The sequence below is a fragment of the Myodes glareolus genome, chromosome X, assembly GCF_982192425.1.
Source record: "Myodes glareolus chromosome X, mMyoGla1.1, whole genome shotgun sequence".
Lineage (NCBI taxonomy): Eukaryota > Metazoa > Chordata > Mammalia > Rodentia > Cricetidae > Myodes > Myodes glareolus.
This window is the reverse complement of record NC_142053.1, coordinates 77,556,833-77,580,396: the sequence shown is the minus strand read 5'-3', so window position 1 is coordinate 77,580,396 and position 23,564 is coordinate 77,556,833. Positions and strand designations below refer to the sequence as shown.

Genomic DNA, 23,564 nt, shown 5'->3' with positions numbered 1-23,564 from the left:
ATAAGGGCGGAGCAGCGATGGGTCCCCAGAGGCCTCAGCGGGTGCCCTTGGCAGGTGGGAAACCGAGGTAGGTGGGAGACAGACACATACGCCATGCAGAGAATTTGGGTATAGAGTTTATTTAGTGGGTTATGGAGGTGTAACATGAGGGCCGGCTTGTTGGGGTTTCTGTCCCGCCCGGTACCCCACAGCCGGCAAGTCCCAGAGAAAATCAAACACGCAGAGATCTCTATAAGTTATAAAGCTGATTGGCCCATTAGCTCAGGTTTTTTGTTAACTCTTGTAACTTATATTAATCCATTATCATCTATGTTAGCCACACGGCTCAGTACCTTTCTCAGCGTGGCAGCTCACATGTTGCCTCTTCGGTGATCTGGGCAGGAATGGCGGAGGGACTTCCTCCTTCCTGGAATACTCCTATTCTCATCGCCCTGCCTCTACTTCCTGTCTGGTTGACCTGCCTATACTTCCTGCCTGGCCAATCAGCGTTTTATTAAAATATGATTGACAGAATACAGATAATTCTCCCACACCATGGAGGGAAAAGGGAAGAGGAAAGGGGGAAAGTGGGGAGAAGAGAAGAAGGCAGAGAGAGAGAGAGAGACAGAGAGGGAGAGAGACAAAGAGAGAGAGAACAGGAGGGAAAGAGAAAGAGGCAGTAGCCACCTCTTCAGAAGAGGGTCTGAAAGAGAGAGAGCATAGGCTGGAGGAGGTGAGAGATACCTTGTCTCGGCAGAACGGGAGGGCTGAGAGTGGACAGGACTTGTCTCTTAAGGGGACAAGTTACCCAAGTGACAGGCCAGGCCGGTAGATCATAACAACTATAGAAATGGCTCAGTGGTTAAAGAATACCTGCTGTTCTTGTAAAAGACCAGGATTCAGTTCCCAGCGCCCTCATGGCAGATCACACTCATCTGTAATTCCAGGGGCCAGGGGATCTGATGCTGTCTTCTGGCCTCTGTAGGCATCAGATAGACATATAAAGCACACACATATAATACAGGCCAACAGCCACATTAAAATAAAAAATAAATAAATATTAAAGAATAAATACTAATGAGCAAGCATGCATCATGAAGACATTGTTAGTTATTCAAAGAAGATTAGTTTCTGAATTGTATTTCAAGGATCAAAGAAAGATGAAATCCAAGATAAAAACCTAGCAGTGGGGAAATAGTATAGAGAGGGTATTTTAGTATTTCCCTTTTATACTGCTGCATTTGAATTTTATATGAATAATTATGTATTGCTTGGACATTTCTGAAGCAGTTGAAATCTGTTAGAATGGGATTTGACAAAGCACTCAACTTAAAAGTAGCTTAGTTTGTGAAAAGTACTGTTAATATTTTTTATAAATCTATGAAATCTCTGTCTCTTTCATCTAAAGCTATTTGAATATTTATACATCTTTTGAATTATTGTTGTAGTTTTAAGAACTGTTTTTTACAATCTCATAATTGACATAATAGTTGTAAATGGTAACCTTTCTTTTGATTGATCTAATAGGAAAGCTGGGGATTGAATTTAGGGACTTGCATATGCTAAATATACACTTTTTACAGAACTACAGCTCTGTCCCCTGGATAAATATTACTAGAGCTTTAATCTCATTATATTTCAGTTTTTAGTGTCATATATTAAAGGACAAGTATCTAATAATATACATGCTTTTCAGCAAGTCATAATATAGATTATATTGATAAATGATATTTTTTAAAAAATTATTTTTCTAAAAAAGAAAGAAACTATCTTTTTTCATTATATATAAACCAATCCAAGTTTCCACTTCCCCATCTCCTCCCTTTCCATACACCTACCCCCAACTGCATTCTCCATCCACTCCTCAGAGGTATAAGGTGCATTGCTTTGGGGGAAACTCCTACTATATCTAGGCTGAGCAAGGTATCCTTCCAAAGAGAATGGGTTCCCCAAAAGCCAGTACAAGCAGTAGGAATAAATCCTGGTGCCACTACCAGTGGCCCCCTCAGTCTGCCCCAGCCATACAATTGTCAACCACATTCAGAGGGACTAGTTTGGACCTATGCTGTTTCCTTCCTGTCTGGCTGGTGTTGGTGAGCTCCTATTAGCTTAGGTAGACTGTTTCAGTGGGTGTACCGATCATGGTCTTGACCTTTTGCTCATATTCTCACTCCTCCCACTCTTCAAATGGACTTTGGGGCTCAGTCCAGTGCTCCGATGCAGGTCTCTGCCTCTGTTTCCATAAGTTGCTGGATGAAGGTTCTATGATGAATGATGTTTAAGATATTCAGTAGTCTGACTACAGGGCAAGGCCAGTTTGAGCATCTTCTCATGTTGACTGAAGTTTCTGCCCCACCCGGTCCCACAGTCATTCAGTCCCAAAGAAATACAAAGAAGCCTACATTAATTAAAAAGTGCTTGGCCCATTAGTTCAGGCTTCTTATTAACTCTTATAACTTAAATTAGCCCATAATTCTTGTCTGTGTTAGCCATGTGGCTTGGTACCTTTCTCTGCAAGGCAGTCTCAGCTTGCTTCCTTTGTGTCCTGGTTCCTCTGTGTTGACTGCAGACTGAATCATTCCTCTTCCCAAAATTCTCCTGTTCTCATTGCCCTGCCTCTACTTCCTGCCTGGCTACTGGTCAATTAGTGTTTTATTAAAAATAATACAAGTGACAGGATAAAAGACCTGTCCCCCCCCCCCAAAAAAAACCAACAACAACAAGAACTCTGAATCAAATCTCCTTTAGTTGACTTTTCTCCTGACCATTATCCATAGCAACTTGTAACCAACATTCTAAACAAAGGCAAACATCCACTTTTTGGGAATAAATCCTCTTTTTGGGAATGCGGGCATAGTTTTCCAGGCTACTTCCTGCTGGGGGTACTGATAATCTTATGGTGGTCTAAAGAAAATTTTCAATTATGGTCAAGTCCTGAATGGAATATTCTGTGAAGCTTGATCCTTGCAGCCAGCAGTCTTGAAACTGTTCTGGATGCAGAACTCAGAGGGAACTCCAACAGAGGTCCTCTGAAATGTTATATCATCCGAACCATTTGCTCCTATTGGAGATTCTTCGGGGGGGGGGGGTCTTCCTTGATCAAACCTGATTTTTCTTAGCTCAGAATGGATCCATAGCCTCTCATTTTCTGTAGAAATAAAATCAAAACATCTTCTCCAAAGTAATATACCTTTTGACATAAATTTTGAAGTCAAGGCATTTTCAAAATATATATGTTGGATTAATCCAGCAGCATTTATAATCAAATATGTTTTAGCAGCTTTTACTCCTTCCTCAGCCATCAAGCAACTTAAAGACAACACAATAACATACAGTATCCAGACTCTCTGTGTTTTTCATTTGTATATGGCTTTATTTTAAATTCTATTTCTTTTATTTTCATTTTTAATTTTTGGCTTTTTGAGACCAGGTTTCCCTGTGTGTCATTGGCTCTCCTAGCACTCACTCTGTAGACCAGGTTGTCCTTGAACTCACAGAGATCCATCTGCCTCTGCCTCCCAAGTGCTGGGATTAAAGGTGTGTGCCACCACACTCAACCACTCTCTTTCTTTTTTATTTTAAGGACTTTATCCTTTTTTCTTTTCTCTCCCAAGCCTACATATATTTTTAAACACACTGTAAACCATTTGGAGGTTTTCTTTGTCTTTGAGTATACCTCCAGCACTAGGAAGTGGAGGCAGGAGAATCAGGAGTTCAAGGTCATCCTTAGCCACAAAGTGAGTTTAAGAACTGGTTTGGAGCTGGATGGTGGTAGCACACACTTTTAAGGGCAGTATTCTGGAGGCAGAGGAAGGCAGATCCCTGTGAGTTTGATGCCAGCCTGGTCTACAAGAGCTAGTTCCAGGACAGATTCTAAAGCTACAGAAAAAAAAAGAAAGAAAGAAAAACTGGTCTGGGCTATATGAAAAACTGTCTCAAAAGCATGGTGATGTGAAATGTGAGGAGGAAAAACAGACATATAACTAAACTTTGATTCTAACACTAGAAGTATTTCATGTTTTTCAGTTGTTTATATATATAAGCCATATGTTACTCCAAATTACAAGCATAAAATTTTAGTTTTCATTAAGATGGAGCTTATGTATCTTAACCATTTGTAGATTATGGAATTATATACATTTGAAACCTCTTTCATTTTCTCCCTAAGCATCCTGGGTGGTTGATTTAGCTTTCATGGTACTGAACCTTAGTCTGTTCAGGCTTCTATAGGAAAATACCACAAAGTGACTTATGTATAAGAAAATTATTTCATTTATCTATGTATTCATTTTTAGACAGGGTCTCATTCTATATGCATATAGCTATATAACCCAGGTTGACCTAGAACTCAGAATCTTCCTGCCTGAGCTTCTCGGGTACTGAATTTACAGGCATGTGCCACCATGTCTGGCTGCTATTATTATTTTTGTTGTTGTTGTTTACAGAATTTCCGTATGTAGCCTAGTCTCACCACAAACTTACTATATAGTCCAGGCTGACCTTGGACTCCGAGTCTTCCTCTCCAGCCTTCCCAGTGCTGGAAATACAAGGATAAACCATTGATACTTGCTTCAGAAATTCAATTCTTACTGTCTAAAGGTTGGGAAGTCTAAAACCCAGGCATTAATATATTTGGTGTATGCCAATATTTTTATCATAGTCAGTGTTTTCTTTCTGTATCCTCACATGACTGACTCTTCATATGAGTTCTCTGAGTCCTTGTTTATAAGGATCCTAATCTTAATTATGATGGCTCTGCTTTTACAAACTAGTTGCTTAGGACCTTTCAATTCTGGAATATTTGTTTACACTGTGAAGATGTGTTTTTGCAAAGGCACCATCTGATTGGTTTAATAAAGAGCTGAATAGTCAATAGCTAGGCAGGACTTCCAGGAACAGAGAGGACTCTGGGAAGAAGAAAGGCAGAGTCACCAGCCAGATGCGGAGGAAACAACATTGCCAGTATAGAGAGAACAGAATGTATATTAAAATAAATGGGTTTATGTAAGTTATAAGAGCTAGTGGAACAAGCCTAAGCTAAGGCCAAGCTTTCATAATTAACAATAAGTCTCCATGTTATTTGTGAGCTTAAAGGAAAGTCCAACTACATCCTCCTTGTTGGCTTTGAAACATTAGAATTTTGTGGGAACACTTTTATTTATTCTATGTGATTGGGTGATTTGTCTATGTGTGCATATTCACCACATGCTTGTCTGGTGCCCACTGAAGCCAGAAAAGAGCAGCAGATCACTTGAAACTTGAGTTACAAAGGTAAGCCACCACTTGGATTCTGGGAACCAAACCTGAGTCCTTTGCAAGAGCAGACAGTGCTCTCAACCACTCAGCTATCTTTCTGGTCCCAGTTTTAAAGCTTTTTAAAATATTATTTATTTTTATTTTATTTGCGTTGGTGTTTTGTCTGCATGTATGTCTATGTGAGGGTATCAAGATTTTGGAATTATAGACAGTTATTAGCTCCTATGTAAGTGCTAGGAATCGAACCCAGGTCCTCTGGAAGAGCAGCCAGTCCTCTTAACCGCTGAGCCATCTCTACAGTTCAAATTTTTAGCTTTTTAAAGCTAGCCAGCCAGCCAGTCTGCCTGCCTGGCTGCTTTCCTTCCATCGTGCGTGTGCGTGTGTGTGTGTGTGTGTGTGTGTGTGTGTGTGTGTGTGTGACCCATACAAGGATATTATAGATGCCAACTTGTTGGATTTGGTTCTCTCCTTTCATAATATGGATCCTGAGACTGAAACTCAGGTTGTTAGACTTGGTGGTAGGAGCCCTTATCGACTAATCCATCTTGCTGACACAATTTTAAACTCTTATAGAACAGTAGAGCTAAAAAGGAATATTTTCTCTGGTCTTCTCTGGAAACTGAGAGGTGGGATGATTCTTCCAAGGTTTTCACTTTTTATATTGTCTAAGAATAGAAGATACAAACCATGTATTTATACAGTTTACATAGATGTTTTATGTAGAGAAATATGCTACGTCTTGGTTGTCTTCTCCCTTTTTGAATGGAGTTTCACTGTGTAAAACCGAGATTGACCTGGACCTGGGACTCACTGTGTATTCCAGGTTAGACTCAAACCTGCATTGATCCTTCTGCTTTAGCCTCTCAAGTGTTATAGTTTTGTGTCTGGATTTCATGTTTAACATTTCAAGAGACACAGAAAATTATAAGCACTAATATAAATTATGTGAACAGCTAGCAAGCTCTCTACATTATGGTTGTGGTGGTGGTGGTGTGTTTGTGTGGCGCGTAGTTTAAGATGGCCTTTGAGCTCTGACCTTCCTGTTGGCAGACACTTCATAAGTGCTCAGATTATAGGTGGGCGCTGGTGCACCTGCTGTTGCTAAGATCACAGAGTGCCATTAGTTTACTTCCTGTTCTTCTCTCCCTCTGCTGTCTTCTGCTAACTAGTTTATACTAGTTTTATATTAGTTTTCAGTGCTTCCTGCACTCATGATCTGTAGGCTGTTATGATTACATTCAGAGGGACTCCTGAAATAATGGAAAATGGTTTCTCTAAGAATAAAATGACAGCATTGATTCCTAATGAAAAATGATGTAGAAACGTTGGAACAGTGTGGGGAGTTGGAGGTGATGATTTAGGGATGAAAGGAGCATGTGAAAGGAGAGCTGCTCAGGCAAAGAATCACACTGCTACCAGCAATTTCCATCTCTGCACAGCCTTGCCTGGCTTGCCTCACCATTGTGTCTCTAGCAGCCAGTACAATGTCAGGCACATAATGGACACTCAGTAAATATTTGTTACGTAAATAAGTGCCAGCTTAGCTTCCTACCCAAGGTTTTGGCACTCAGTACTGTCCTTGATGATTCTGAGCTCCTGCGTGACTTTCTTCTTAAAAGAAAATAAGGGGTTGTGAGTTTTGCTTCCATTGATACTTGAGGTTTCTAAAGTCTTTTCATTATAAGTTGAGTGCTCATACCCCAAAGTGATTTGTGCTAAGCATGCTCATCTAGCTTTAAAACATAAAAATAGAAGTAACTAAATAAGAACATGTCTTCCTCATCTGCAGAATGAATAATATGGGGAAATACTACTTTTTTGGAATACTACTTTTTATTTATTATTGTTGTTTGAGACAGGGTTTTATAAAGCCAAGGCTGGCCTCAAACTCACTATGTGGACTCCCTACCCCATAAGCAAAAACGTAACAAGACATTTAAAAGGGTATATTAGCTATGATGTAATGAAACTTATATGCAGTAGTCCCCACAATAGGGCTGTGCAAGAAACTTCATCATTGATAGAAGTGTTTTATATATGATATCACAGGAACTAGCCATTGTAAGCACTTCAGTTATAGGGAGGCAAGCTGAGTTACTGAATTTTTAATCTTATTTGAATTTCTGATTTTAAGAAATTGTCATGTAGAACCAGATGTGGAGGCACATACCTGTAATTCCTGTATTCAGAAGGCCGAGGAGGGAAGATTTGGAGCTTGAAATAGGTGTGAGCCATAGATATACCCTGTCTAAAAAATTGCCATTTAACAACATTGATCCTTTTTAGGTGTATAATAATTAGATTTTTTTCTTATTTTTTGCATTAAAATCAGAGTGTTGTACTTGCTAGGTATTTTTATTTTTGTGAGTATTATTGATTGTGAATGTTAAAACATGTTATTTTTGTAAATGTACATTTATATTTTGTGAATGTAACCAGATAGACTAGGTTCCCATCTGGTTGGGTACAAAAGCTAAAACAAGCACAGCTAAATATAAAGGAGTGAGGAAAGATTTATTACCTACAGCAGGGAAGGTGATGGGGTAATTAATTCCAAAGTAGTGCTTACCAAGGAAGCTTGAGGCTTTTTATTCAGGAAGCCTGCATAGTTTCATTCAGGGGTTGGCCCATTGTTAAGTGTGCTCAGTTAAGTAGTACAATCCTGATTATGATGAATTTAAAGTCATAATTTAAGAAGGAAAGATAATAGGCAAAGTTTGGGGCATGATTAGCCTAAGGTAGTGGAGCACATATTCTAAAAATTAGGAGAAGGAATGCTTCTGAGTACGTTCAGTTTGTATCATAAAGTTTTAGCTGAAAAGAAGAAGAAAGAACTGTTAGAAGGTGTGTTAATATAGCAGTTTACTCCTGAAGGTTTCTGCCCCATGTAGCAGCTAGCAGAAATACATGTACAGATTCATTCACCAGTGTAGTAAGACAAGCTGCGATCTGCGTCCCACCGCCCGACTAGTTTAACCCCGAAATAAAACTGTTCATTTAAACACTACCTGGCCCATTATCTCCAGCCCCTTATTGGCTAATTCTCACATATTAGTTTAACCCATCTCCATTAATGTGTATTGCCACTTTTAACCCATCTCCATTAATGTGTATTGCCACTTGACTGTGGCTTACTGGCATGAGTCTAACCAGCATCCATCTTGGAGAGGAGAGCCATGGCGTCTGCCACACTGCCTTCTTCCTCCCAGAATTCTGTTCTGTCTACTACGCCCACCTAAGGGCTGCCCTATCAAAAGGCTAAGGCAGTTTTCTTTATTCAACCAATGAAAGCAACACATAGAAAGAAGACCCTCCTACACCACACCACAACCACGACGACCACCACCACCCCTGAAAACTCCCTGTACTACCTGAGGCTTATGAATAGGCCCTGACAACCAGTGATCTAGTCTCCCTCTTCTCCTTTAGCCTTTTCTTTGCAACACTCAGGATTACCCTAGGTCCTTACAGACTAAACAAATATACTACTACGAAGCTGCACTCACATCTGTTTCCTCAATCAGAATGCCATGGACCTCAGGCAAGTGAGATTAAAAGAGATCTATTTAATAACACAAAGACCTGCATTTGATATAATGGCTACCATTATATTGTATCTTTTGAAAACATGTATGTCTATAAACTATAATTTGAAAAAATATATATTGTTTTAGTTTTATGATTTTATTTTATATGTATTGGTGTTTTATATATATGCCTGCATGTAGATCTGTGTCTTTAGAGGGCATTGGATTCCCTGGAACTGGAGTTACAAGTAAGGTTGTGAGCTGCCATGTGGGTGCTGGGAATTGAACCAGGGTCCTCTACAGGAGCAGCAGATACTCTTATTGATCCATCTTTCCAGCCTCAAACTTTATTTATTTTTATTTTATGAAGATGTTTATTTTCCTACATGTATATCTGTGCACCATGTGTATGCTTAGTGTCCATGGAGACCAGAAGATGATGTTGGACCCCCTGGAACTAAAGTTATAGATGGCTGTTAACTATAGTATAGGTGCTGGAAATTGAACCCTAGTTCCCTGAAAGAGAATTATGTTGTCCAGACTGTACTGTAATTTATACTATGCCTTGAAATATAACACAACTATAGGCTGACCTTAACCTCACAATCTTCCCACCTCATCCCCCGAATGCAGGAAGTATAGGAGTGCATCTCGATGTGTGGCTTTAATTTTTCTCCTTTTCATGGAAAATATTATATGGTATAATCTAAAACCAATATAAATTATTTTCCCATTTCTGTTGAACATTTATGCTAGTGTTCTCTTCCACACAAAGCTACCTGGCTAGCATTATCTGAGCCTTAGAAACTTCCATGCCATGATCATATTTCAAGTTTTTATCAAACCTATTGTTCTCAGTTACAAAGCTAAAGGAAGAAATAAAAAAAATGAAGTTCATTAAAATAAGCAAAAGGGGACATCTTAGTGGTTAAAAGCACTGTCTGCTCTCTCAGAAGATCTGGGTTTTGTAGTCAGAACCGAAATGATAGCTAACAACTACATGTAACTCCAGTTTCAAGTGTTATTATGACATTTTCTGGTTTCTTTAGGCACTACATACACATTTTGACAGACATACATGCAGCCAAAACACACATTTATAAAAATCCAAAAGAAAAAATTTAACAAAATGTTTAACTGTACAATAATAATCACAGAAGATTTAAAACAATGTTTCCTACTATAAATTACTTTAATTTTTTGTGTTATTTTTGTTATATGGAACAAGCTTTGTACTAAGAATTAATAATAATGGTACCTATCTTTTAACTGTTATTTAAATATTATTCTACTGCTATCTCAAAATGAACAGTTTTAGCATTGAATTAATCATATGTCCCTTCACTTTATTTTAATCTGCTAACTACCTTTTGTCCCCCTACCTCTTGACCCCTTCCCATATAATTTAACATCACTACCATCTGCTAATTGGCCCAAGCCAGAAATCTACAAATCATCTTGCCATCTGTATTTGTTGCTGGGTCTCCCTGTGCTAAGCATGTGCTGCTTCTGTTCCCTTTTTTCTCGTGCACATGCCTTAATTCAGAGCCTGTGTTATGTTGTTGTTGCGATTGGAGTAGCTTCCTAGTTGGTATCTCTCCAACCAGCCCATCATCTTTTAGACTGCCTCTGCAATGATTGTTTAAGATAGAGATCTCATGCTGTTCCCCTGTGTAACTTTTTTATGACACTTTACTACCATTAAGGTAGATTATAAACTATTATTGACTTAAGACCCCATAATAGAGCAATCCTTTCATTCCTAGGCTTCATATTTTCCTACCTTTATGCTTCCATTTGTCTGCAGTTTCTTCATATGTGATGAATCCCTTTGTCCTTTAATAGGCATTATTTTCTCCAAGGAGCCTTTTCTGGGCTGTAGTGTCAGGGACCAATGGTTAGCCACCTTCTATATTCTCTGTCCTAGTGTTGATCCATGTGAGTGTGGCATGTTCAGCTTTGTGACCTAGGAATCCCATTTCCTGGCACACATAACAAGTGCTTAGTAAATGTTACCTGTTCTTTGTTTACATTTATTTGATAAACTTATTATTGCTACAAAGAACTTTCCTGCTTCTGAAAACCCTGGAAGGTAATGGGCTTACTCCCAGCCTCTGTGTATGTGTATGTGTGTGTTTACTGAGAATTACATCTAGGGCATTATATCCAGGATCTTGTGCATGCAAAGCATCCACTTTGTCACTGAGTTATACCTCCACCCTTTAATTAATATTTTTAAAGGATTGGACTTTATATTAACTTGCATTTTATATTTTGAAAGGTTTTTTTTTCTTTATAGACATGGATGTGAGGGCTCATGGGTGCTCAAAGGCCAGGGAGCATCCTCATTTACTACACTCTCCCCTTTCCCTTTAAGGCAAGTTCTTCTTACATTTTTCTCAGCTGTGGAAGCCAGCAAGCCCACCCATCCTTCTGTCTCTCCCCCACTCTTTTCTGAGCTAAAAGCTGTGTGCTGGATATACCTAGATTGTTATATAGGTGCTGGGATACGACCTCCGGTTGTCATGATTGTACAGCAGATACCCTGAACTACTGAGCCATCTCTCCAGCCCTACCTTTTTATTTGCTATAGTAGTACTATTTCTTGTATAACCTTTTAAATCCGTATAATGTGGCATGTTGCAGTACTTTATGAAAAGATATATTAGGAAAGTATAGTCTGTATTCTGTGGTGAAATTCTAGAGTGTGCCTGTCAGTGCACATACTTTGCTTACCTGATTGGTACCACAGTTATAAAGGCCTACACATTGTTCTTCTGGGTAGATAAAACATTTTGTGTTTATTTCCAGCAAGAGTAGTAAAGGTGAAAATGTAGTTGAGAAACTACTAGTTTCTAGTGCTATTATTTATTTCATCCTTCTTGAATGTGGTGTGGTTGATATTCTTTTCCTAACATGTTTTACTTTTAAATTTATTTTGTTGAAAATTTTGCACATGAGTACAGGTATTTACCTCATTTCTTCCCCGTTGTCCCTCTCTCCAGTTCCTCCTATGTTCCCCAACCACTCACTCTCAAATTTATGACCTCTTTCTTCTTTAATTATTATTGCTACATGTTTACACACACACACACACACACACACCAATGAGTCCGTTTAATATTACGCATGTTTAGGGATGACCACCATTTGGAGAAGATTGATTCTCCATCTCTCAGCAACCATTATTGGACTTTATCTCTGTATCTAGGGGTGGAACTATGTGAGATTTTTTTTCCACTTACACTGGCATGTCAACTGATACTGTCATTGTGCAGGTCTTGTTTAGACAACCATATTGTTGTGGTTTCATGGATTCATCTTCTTTGTCATGCATAGAAGACACTATGTCTTAGCAGATACATCCTGGTCTTTTGGATTTTGTGATCTTTTTGCCCTCTCTTCTGCAATATTCCCTGAGCTTCAGGTGTAGGATTTGTATTGCAGATGTATCAATTGGGGATGAGTATATATTGGTACTCTGCATTTTTGACCAGTTGTGGAGTTCTGTAATAGTCTTGATCTGCTGCAGAAAAGAGGTCTTTGATGAGGTCTTTATCAGGGAAGGCCAGTGTGTGAACTAAGTGTCCTGGAGCTAGTCATGGAATATGAGATGGCTCAGGAAGGCTTGGTTCTTAATCATTGATATTCATCTTCTTCCTTTTCTAAAAACAAAACAAAACAAAACAAAAACAAGAGTCTTACTATGTAGCCTTGACTGTCCTGGAACTCGTTTTGTAGACCAGGCTGGCCTTGAACTCACAGAGATCTGCCTGCCTCTGCCTCCCAAATGCTGGAATTAAAGGCCTGTGCCACCCCTGCCCCTTCTCAATTCCTGTTATTTTTAATTCCTATGTCATATAGTTGAGCTAAACTAACTTCTGAAATTTCTTTTCAAAAGGTCTCACTAGAAGAAAAAAATGCAACTATTATTTTTGACCCTAAACTTCAGACTCCAAAGACTCTCCAAGAAGCTATCGATGACATGGGCTTTGATGCTCTTCTCCACAATGCCAGCCCTCTCCCTGTTTTAACCAATACTGTGTTTCTGACTGTTACTGCTCCACTGACTCTGCCATGGGACCATATTCAAAGCACATTGCTCAAGACCAAGGGTGTGACTGGCGTTAAGATTTCCCCTCAGCAAAGAACTGCAGTAGTAACCATAATCCCTTCTCTAGTGAGTGCCAGTCATATTGTGGAGCTGGTCCCAGACCTCAGTTTAGACGTGGGAAGTCAGGAGAAAAAGTCAGTAGCGTGTGACGAGCACAGCACGCCTCAAGCTGGGGAAGTCATGCTGAAGATGAAAGTGGAAGGGATGACCTGTCATTCGTGCACTAGCACCATTGAAGGCAAAGTTGGGAAGCTGCAAGGTGTTCAGCGAATTAAAGGTAATTTATCTGCTCTCTCTCTCTCTCTCTGCTTGTTTTGTAAAGCTCTTTTGTGTTTTGATCTTTAAACTTTTTGCTTTCTTCCCAAGCATGAGCTTCGATCCGTGGGCCTGCAATTGCTTCCTGCTTCATTGAAGTTGGAGGCGTAGCATATTCTCAGGATTAATGTTAGTGAAGTTAATGATTATAATGAAAGGTTATGAGAGTCTTGAACTTTAGTAGAAGAGGCAGCTGCAGTAACAATTTATGGCGTTCCTCAACAGGCTTCCTGGGGTGTACTTTACCTCTAATGTATTTTTACTGGGGTGATCCAGAAATATGGAGACCATAGGAGCGGTGATCATGTCTTTTGCTTGTTTCCAATGTATGTCAGTCCCTTTTTCTGAAAAGCACAAAAGTATTTAAGAAAAAGCATTGAGAGGAGTGAGAGAGAAACAGCAATTGACTGTGAAGTGATCCAGGAATAACTAAGTTAAATATGTTTCTATTTATTATTTAGTGTCCCTAGACAACCAAGAAGCTATTATTGTTTATCAACCTCATCTGATCACAGCAGAGGAAATAAAGAAGCAGATTGAAGCTGTGGGCTTCCCAGCCTTCATAAAAAAGCAGCCCAAGTACCTCAAATTGGGAACCATTGATGTCGAGCGCCTGAAGAACACACCAGTCAAATCCCCAGAAGGATCACAGCAAAAGAGCCCATCTTATCCCAGTGATTCAACAGCCACATTCATCATAGAGGGCATGCACTGTAAATCATGTGTGTCAAATATTGAAAGTGCTTTATCTACACTCCAGTATGTAAGCAGTATAGTCGTTTCTTTAGAGAATAGGTCAGCCATTATAAAGTACAATGCAAGCTCAGTCACTCCAGAAATGCTGAGAAAAGCAATAGAGGCTGTTTCACCAAGGCAATACAGAGTTAGTATTGCAAAGGAAGTTGAAAATACCTCCAGCTCTCCCTCCAGTTCATCTCTTCAAAAGATGCCTTCGAACATAGTTAGCCAGCCTCTGACCCAAGAAACTGTGATTAACATTAATGGTATGACTTGTAATTCTTGTGTCCAGTCTATAGAGGGAGTCATATCAAAAAAGCCAGGTGTAAAATCCATCCGTGTTTCCCTTGCAAATAGTACTGGTACTGTTGAATATGATCCTCTACTAACCTCTCCAGAAACCTTGCGAGAAGCAATTGAAGACATGGGATTTGATGCTATCTTGCCAGGTAATTATATTTTTTCTTTTATATCCCTAATACTTTTTAAGTGATTTTTTATTATGTATATAATATTCTGTCTGTATGCCTGCAGGCCAGAAGATGGCACCAGACCTCATTACAGATGGTTGTGAGCCACCATGTGGTTGCTGGGACTTGAACTCGGGACCTTTGGAAGAGCAGCTAATGCTCTTAACCACTGAGCCATCTCTCCAGCCCCCTATCCCTAATATTTTTATATTCCTATTTTGTTTCTTTATTTGGCATTTAGCAAAAAGAAAATATTCACAGTCACTGAAATTCCATCTTTTTTTTGAGATAGGGTTTTACTATGTAGCCCTTGCTGGTATGAAACTCACTAACTATATCAACCTGACTGGCCTTGAACTCGCAGAGAGTCCTACCTGCTTAGTGCTAGGATTGAGGGCATGCACCACCATACCAGGCTGAAATTCCGCTTCTTAAAATTGAGTCCTGTGGCAATTGCCACCAGTGTGTATAAAATGCCTAAGGATATCATGAGCCTAAAAGCTAAAGGCCAACCAAACATGGTGGTTTATACCTGGATGTGGTACACTGTACAAAAAGCCATGTGAGGAGGCTGGAGAGATGGCTCAATGATTACCAGTGTATTTATTGTTATAATTATTCTGTTTTATTGTCAGTTGTTAAGCCCTTACTATGCCTCATTTGTAAATTAAACTGTATCACATATATATGTGTATACACACACACATCATAGGGTGACGGTACTATTGATACTTTCATGCACCCACTGAAAAATATCTCCCATAGATAAGGAAGAATTCTTTTAATGTCAATGTGCAAATTTCCAGCATGATAATGCCACTTAAATACAAACATAAGAACTGTCTGGTAACCAATTAGTCTCTACTTGGGGTTGGGTTTGGAGATAATGGCTAGAAAAATCTGACATGACTAAAGGGTTTTGGTTTTGTTTTGTTTTTAAAAAAATATAGCTAAAGTTTTATATTTTCACTTGGGTCAGATTTTCTTGGTACCTGGGTGGTCAGTAAAGAAATTCAAAGTCATTGCTGAGAAAGGGTAATAACAATGTATTTGTTGAGGGCTTTTAGGAATTTACTGATTTTAAAGAATGCATTGACAGGTCTGGAGGCGTGGACTGTGCTATATGACAGTGTGGCAGCCGGAGAGTACTTAATACCACAAATGAAAAGAACCTTTCTTTTTCCACCAGACACAAATGAGCCATTGGTAGTGATAGCTCAGCCCTCATTGGAAACACCACTTTTGCCCTCAACTAATGAGCCAGATAGTGTGATGACACCAGTCCACAGCAAGTGTTACATACAGGTCTCTGGAATGACTTGTGCTTCTTGTGTAGCAAACATTGAACGGAATCTAAGACGAGAAGAAGGTAAGACACTTTTAAGTGTTGTAATTTTATGTACTTATTTCCAGATTCTTTCCCATTTGTATTTTGTATCCATGCTTATAATTCTTCCCAAGACTTCGTAAAGAAAATCCTCGATGCACAGAACCTCTCTGAATTTCTGGTAGTTTTTGTTGGTCTTATTTCATTTATCTTACGGTCACATTTTAGTGCCAATGAAATTTACTGAAAACTTTATAACCAAAAGAAATCAAAGCATTAATTTTATGAACCATGACTATAATGGGCTATGAGAAACTGCATTTTTTGTTAAAGTTTTCCTTAAAAGTGATAATGATATGAGTTAGCTATTGTCTTACCTATATAAAGCACCAGAGCCCAGCCATATTTGTGTAGAATTATGTTGTTTCTTGAAACCAGTTTGACCTCTGATCTTCCCTTGTCGTAGGAAGTCCGTGTTGCTTAGTAGCATATCTTTTCACTTCAGGTTACAGAATCTTCAAAAATCAGCACCACAGTTTTTCTCAGTCACTCAGCTGTTTTAGCTCAAATTTATATTCATATTTATAGATGTTTCAGTATAGCACAGTAGCTTAGTTAACCATATAGATATGTGATTGTTTAATGAGACCAAAGTCTTACGTTTGGTGCTGACCTAGCCCTTGGTGTCTTGATGATAGATGTTACTCACAAGGGCTAGTTAAGGAAGTAAGGATTAATGTGGCAAGCATATCCTGGAAATTGAGGAAATTTATTTCAAGTGTAATTAGCACATCATCTTTTATAATAAGACTAGAAGATTATTTTGTGAAATGTAAGACATATATCTTTGGTTCATTGTGCCTTCATCTTGTTATTTGTGCATTATTCATTTCAGCCCCCACTTTTCCAGACTGCAGTCAAGGCTTTGTGTGATTCATTAAAAAGGAAAAGAATGGCAGAAGCAGACAAATCTCTGTGAATTTGAGGTCAGCCTGGTCTGCATAGCCAGGTCCAGGACACCTAGCACTACATAGTGAGATCCTATTTCAAAAAAGAAAAGGAAAGAAGGAAAGGAGGGAGGGAATGAATGAATGTTGACAGGCAAATGAGTGCAGAGGAAGTCTGAACAGTTCCTGTTTGAGAAGCACTACAGAAATTTTCTTTTCATGGGATAATATAATGTTCTCAGGGCCTCAAGAAAGCTCAATGCATGCTTGGATATTAAGTGACAATCTCAGCCCCCATTTTAAAATTTGTTAAGCTAATTCTCTTGGCCAACCCATGTTGTCCTTTTTATCACCCCTTAACTGTTGGCCTTAGCCTGTGGAACTAAGGAATACTAGACTCCTCATTAAGTCTGTGTTGCATTACTTAAAAAGCCCAGAGGTTCTAAGAGTGAAAGTCCCCGGTACAGTACGGCTCATTGGCAGTGTGTGGGCCATGTCTAGCCTCTGTGACGTTTGTGTTCAATTGTCCAGTACCACCCCCGAGGTGGAAAAGATTAGAAAGAGCTCTTGTTATGCTTCAGAGATTTGTTAAAATTAAAATAACTGCTTTTTGAAATTTGAAAAGTTATACTCCGTTTTCACCAGGCTACTAAGTAAATTCAACAGAAGCACAAAGATTTATTCTGCATCATCTATATTACTCTTTCCTGTCATTTTTTTTAAAAGACAGGATCTCACTATGTAGCCCTTGGTATCCTAGAATTCACTCTGTAGACCAGGTCAGCTCCAACTCACAGAGATCCGCCTGCCTCTGACTACTGAGTGCTGGGATTGAGGACGTGCACCACCACTTCTCGTCATACAGACATTTTCTCTGGTCATCTGAATAATTTTGTGCCTATAAAACTAAAAATGTAAGCACTTTATATAGAAGATTTAGATTATATTAGGTACTTTCACAAGTATAATCTGTTCATAAATTAATATTTGTTTTTTTTAAAACAGGCTTCAGAACTGACTATTGGTTCTTTTTTAAAGTTTATTTGTTTGTTTGTTTTGAGACTGGGTTTCTCTGTGTAGCCTTGGCCATCCTGGAACTCACTCTGTAGACCAGGCTGGTGTTGAACTCACAGAAACCTGCCTGCCTCTGCCCCCTGAGTGCTTGGATTAAAGGCTACTACTACCCAGAGATCTGTAGATTCTTAGTCCTAATTCCTTGTTAAGTATCTTCCAAGTACCATTGATTCCCAGAAAGAGCCATTTTTTTAAAGATTTATTTATTTATTATGTACACAACATTCCTTCCATGTATGCTTGCATGCCAGAAGAGGGCACCAGATCTCATTATAGATGGCTGTGAGCCACCATGTGGTTGCTGGGAATTGAACTCAGGACCTCTGGAAGAGCAGTCAGTGCTCTTAACCTCTGAGCCATCTCTCCAGCCCCAGAAAGAGCCATTTTTGTTGTGTGCTGTTAGTATCTTCTTGGCAGTCATAGCTACAGCTGGCCTAGGGAAGTAGAAATGAATAACAAAAGTATGCATCTGTAAATAGCATTTCTGTCAGATAGTGAATTCATTTGCTTTATTAACAAGTTATATAATTCCTTTTGAGATTAATATGAGACAGTAAGATTTGAGAATTTTTAAATGTCTGTCATTTGACAATATTATGGTATGTATATTGATAGATTCTTAGATTCTTGACTGTAATTCTCAAGTGAGAATTCCCTTCCTTTCTCTTAGGGAGGGAACTAGTTTTTGTTTTTGTTTTTTGAGGCAGGGTTTTATGTAGCCAAAGATATTCTTGAACTTCTCATCCTCCTACTGCCACCTCTTGAGTGCTAAGATGCCAGACATGTACCACTGTGTCCAGTTTTATGGGCTACAACTCAAAGTCTCATGTGTTCTAGGCTAGCACTCTACCAACCGAGCTGCATCCGCAGCCCAGGTTTTATTAGTTTCTAAAAGTACTTTTTTCCTATAAGATATAGATTTATCTCATTATAATATATCTGTCTTATTTAGATCCTAATTTAGACAGAAAACTGTTAAATGAATAGGTTTAAGAATATTGTTTTAGATGTGAAGATGTTGTTTATGTGGTGTGTGATTGAAACTCACACATACTAAGCAACTGTTCTACCACTACATTCCCTGTCCTATTGTGATTGTTTTTGTAAGGAGATTTTAGAGATTCATATTTAAATATTTGCATGCAAAGTAATGGGTGTTTGGGATTTGCTTCAACATAATCTGAATAGAGAGCTAGGAGTACAATCAGTAAGAATGTAGATAAACAAGACCCAGTTGTTGTGGCTCCTGTGCTCCTGGCCATCTGATAGGCTGGGACAGGAAGACAACTTGTGTCTAGGACTTTTATGTTAGCCTGAGTGACAGCAAGATTCTGTCTGTAAAAAATAAAATAGAGCTGGGTGGTGGTGGCGCACACCTTTAATCCCAGCACTTGGGAGGCAGAGGCCAGCCTGGTCTTCAAGAGCTAGTTCCAGGATGGACTCCAAAGCTACAGAGAAACCTTATTTTGGAAAAAAATGATGATCCAGGGGTAGTGGTACATATCTTTAATCCTAGCACTTGGGGCACAGAGGCAGGCAGGTTTCTGTGGGTTCTAATTCAAGGCTAACCTGGTCTGTATAGCAGGTTCCAGGCCAGTTAGGGTTGCATAGTGAGACCCTTCCTTGAACAAAAACAGGTGAGCCAAATGTTATTGATAATAGTTTAAGCTCAGTGAGGGTGAAACATGTTACTGTTCCTTCTACACACACACACACACACACACACACACACACACACACAATTAAAGCTTTGTAGAATAAGTTTAAGAAACTAAGGCCTCCTTTGAAAACAGTTTGAAATTGTTTCGGTTTAAGACTTGTATAAAAAATTAAGTAGTAAATTTCTTCAAATTTTCTTTAATACTTTTGCAGTCAACTAAAATATATGAAAAGTAGTTTTAGCATCATTATGTTTTTGGTAAAACTTATTACCTTCATTGTTTTTCTTACCACTGTTTCCAGGAATATATTCTGTACTTGTGGCCCTGATGGCTGGCAAAGCAGAAGTAAGATATAACCCAGCTGTTATTCAACCCCCAATGATAGCAGAGTTTATCCGAGAGCTTGGATTTGGAGCCATGGTGATGGAAAACGCTGATGAAGGGGATGGCATTTTGGAACTTGTTGTAAGTAGGAACTTTTGTATGATTAACAGACTTCTAGTAGAAACTTGGAGAGGCTTTCAGAGAAAAATTTTTATAGATATAGGTAACTAAAACCTTGGAAAATAGGGCATATAATGAAAATGAAGGAAACTGAAAAATAGAAGGCTATGACTTAATGGCAGTCTTCAAGCATGGAATGGAATTATTATCTTTTTTAAAAACCAAAAATAGGTGTGGCTCCTGGCAAGATGACTCAGCCAGTAAAGGTGCTTGCCAATAAGTCTGATGACCAGAGGTTTGTCTACATGATGAAAGAAGACAGCTGACTCTGGAAAGTCATCCTCGTACACCATATGTAAATAAATGCATTAAAAATAGTGGGGTGTGTTTGTTCAGCATTTGGGAAGCAGAGATAGGATTCCTGGGAGTTTGAGGTCAGCCAGAATTACATAGTGAAACATTGTCTTAAGGAAAGGGAAAGGAGGGAAATGAAATGAAAAGATAAACCAACTTTGTACAAAGTAGCTCTAGTGTAAAGAAAAAAAAATGAACCTGATGGGTTTAAAAAAAAAAACAACAGGACACAAAAAGTTGGGTAGGGAAGCGGGTGTGGATATAGGAAGAATTGTGGAAGATGAGATTGATATTATCAAAATACATTGTACGAAATTCTCAAAGAACTAATGAAGTAAATAAAAATAAAAATTGAAAAACAAAAATGTATTTATTTTCATTGAAATTAAAGTTATCTTTATACAATATATTCTGATCTTCGTTTTCCCTCCCTTGTTTCCTCCCAGATCCTTCCTACCCTTCCATCTTCTTTTTCTCTTAAGAAAACAGACAAGCAAATAGAAAATACAAGAATAAAACAAAAATTAATGAAAGAAAAAAAAACTAATAAAGAGCATGAGAAAGGCAGAAACTTGTACACACAGAAACAGACACACATACATACACACACAAACCCATAAAAACACTGAGTACTAAACCATAATATACTAGAAAAAGATCAACAAAGCTAAGAAGAAAGTCTAAACAAAGCAATATGAGACAACAAATCTCCAAAACTACTTTTGAGTTTGTATTGTCTTGGCCATCTACTGCTGGGCATGGGGCCTGCACTTAAGTGGGGTTTGGATACTTGGAGACTCTTGAAGAATCTAGTTTTTTTTCTTTGCTAATGGTTGTTAATTGGAAATAGTTTCTTGATTGGGAATGCGAGCTTGTGTCTACTTCCACTAAATAATGAAACTATTGCATGCTAAGAAATGTTTCCCAGGAAGGAGTTTTCTTTTGTTGTTGTTGTTTTTGGTTTTTGGTTTTTTGTTTTTTTTTTTGCACTCAGTGAATTCCAGCCATCCAGTCAGGGTAGACATTTTTGCAGAGGCTATTTCCAAGGCCCATCTGACAGGTGAAATGCTCAGTTCTCTGGAAAGGAGGCTCTGAATGAGCTCTTTGTTCTGTGATGTCCAGTGGATACACTGTTGTTTTTCTTCATCGTTGTGGGCTCTTAGTTCCCTCCCACAGAATGGAGAAGAAGAGAAGAGAATGCAACAGATTGTAATGCCACACAGCTTGCTGGTTTTTATCAAAATTCTTGATTTGGTTTTGAATAAATGCTTCCTGGATATCTACAAGCTGAAAAACAAATAGGCTAAAACAATTTAAAAACCTTTTCTTGCTTTTATGGAGGAATTTTACTTAACTTTTTACTTACTTAAAATATTTTTATTTATAGATATGTGTGTGTTTCTGTATATATTGAACATGTCTGCAGGTGTCTTCAGGAGGCCAGAAGAGGATGTCATATTCCTTGGAGCTGGAATTACAGGCAGTTGTGTTAACCCACTTGGATCTTCGGTAAGATGAGCAAGTGCTCTTAACTGTTGAACCGTCTTTCTAGCCCTTATTTACTTAAAAGTTTCTAAGTGGGCTGGACAGATGGCTTAGCAGGTAAGAACACTGGCTGCTCTTCTAGAGGACCCAGGTTTAAACCTCAACACCTACACAGAGGCTCACAACCATCTGTAATTCTAGTCCCAGGGCATTTGGCACCTTCTTCTGGCTTGCAAGGGCACCACCATACACACGTGATGCAAAGACATATGTTGGCAAAACATACCCATACACATAACATAATTTTTAAAAGTTTTATTTGTATTTGTGTGTGCATGCACTTTAATATATGCCACATGTATTAGGTTGCCCTTTGAAGCCAGAAAAGAGTGGATTTTGTGTTCAGCTAGAGATGCTGCTTCATTAATCCTAGTGAATAAAGTAGAGCAATTAAATAAGATATCTAGTTCGACCCTCTGTCCTTCATACATGTGTATGAATTTAGATACACACATATACACATACACGCTCATGTGCATGCACAACTTTCCACTCATAAACACATACACATGCACACCATATATGTACATAACCAAAAATAGAATTCTTTTTTTCTTTATTAAGTTTTTATCAAGATAAGCTATGACTCACATATACTGCATAACCTACTCTGACAATGTAGCACTCCATGGCTTTTAGTATATGTGTAGCTTAGTACAGTTGTCTTCAAACCCAATTCTTTTTATTACCCCTGAGAATATATCAGAGGTGGCAGTCCCTCAGAAAAACAAAATTCTAATGATCAAATCAAAATATATTAATTGCACAGATAAAACATTGGAAGACAATTCTGTGTTATGATATTCCTTTTAGTTAGAAGTACTAACTCCTTTTGAACTGAAGAAAAGGGATAGTTCCAATAACAAAGGCTTTGTTTTTAAACAGGTAAGAGGAATGACGTGTGCCTCATGTGTCCATAAAATCGAGTCTACTCTCACAAAACACAAAGGGATCTTCTACTGCTCTGTGGCCTTGGCAACCAACAAAGCACATATTAAATATGATCCAGAAATTATTGGTCCCAGAGATATTATCCATACCATTGAAGTAAGTGCCGTGACTTTGCTTTTCTGTCTTACCTTTCCAGTCAATACTTCCTGGAATCACATCTGGTTTATATTAGATACAGACAATGAAAAGACTCTAACCCCTTTGACTATTTCATATTAGAACACTAGTGTAAGTGTGTCTGATTTTGTCCTCCACCCACACCATGGCCTTCATCATTAAATTGTGAGCAGACTTAAGCTGAAACTATCAATCAAAGTATTTAGAAAATGGGTATATAGTATAAGTTATAATATAAGGAAGACTTAATCACTCTGAAATTAGAGCATCATGCTAGATGTGTTATGGTTTGTTGTTAAGGCAAAGCAGAACAAAATAAAACAAAGACACTTTCAAGTTAAAGTTCAACTGCCAAACCCTTTTCTTTATACTCTATTTATCTTGTGTTCTTCAGTGTGTCTTAAGGATATGTGTGTGTGTGTGTGTGTGTGTGTGTGTGTGTGTGTGTGTGTAATGCAAAGTTTTAGTGTGCTACGAAATCAGTGTTCTAATGATTGAAAGCATATTATACTTCAGTTAACACCCTATTCATTTAGACAGCTATACAATTGACACCTGTGAAGCAGGCATTATTGATTTCCTACCCTAGTCATTCTCAGAAGGTACTCAATAGTGCTACCAAGCTTCAGTTCTGGATTCTCACAGCAGGGCTACCATCTTATTTCAGAGGTGAAACAACCTGAGAACTTACTTGTTGAGTCCCATGAACTTGATCCTGATAATTATGCCCCCAGACTCATTTGCT

The 23,564-nt window shown here is 38.5% G+C and overlaps 1 protein-coding gene across 2 annotated transcripts in view; it reads left to right on the top strand.

Moving 5' to 3' along the window:
• Atp7a (ATPase copper transporting alpha) overlaps positions 1-23,564 on the top strand; it is a 110,713-nt gene that overhangs the window by 50,916 nt on the left and 36,233 nt on the right. For both annotated transcript variants that reach the window (XM_048417818.3, XM_048417819.3), the window contains 5 exons: positions 12,664-13,153; positions 13,653-14,378; positions 15,589-15,768; positions 19,710-19,873; positions 22,637-22,798. In XM_048417818.3, the coding sequence (XP_048273775.1) occupies positions 12,664-13,153; positions 13,653-14,378; positions 15,589-15,768; positions 19,710-19,873; positions 22,637-22,798 (1,722 nt within the window). The remainder of the gene's footprint in view (positions 1-12,663; positions 13,154-13,652; positions 14,379-15,588; positions 15,769-19,709; positions 19,874-22,636; positions 22,799-23,564) is intronic.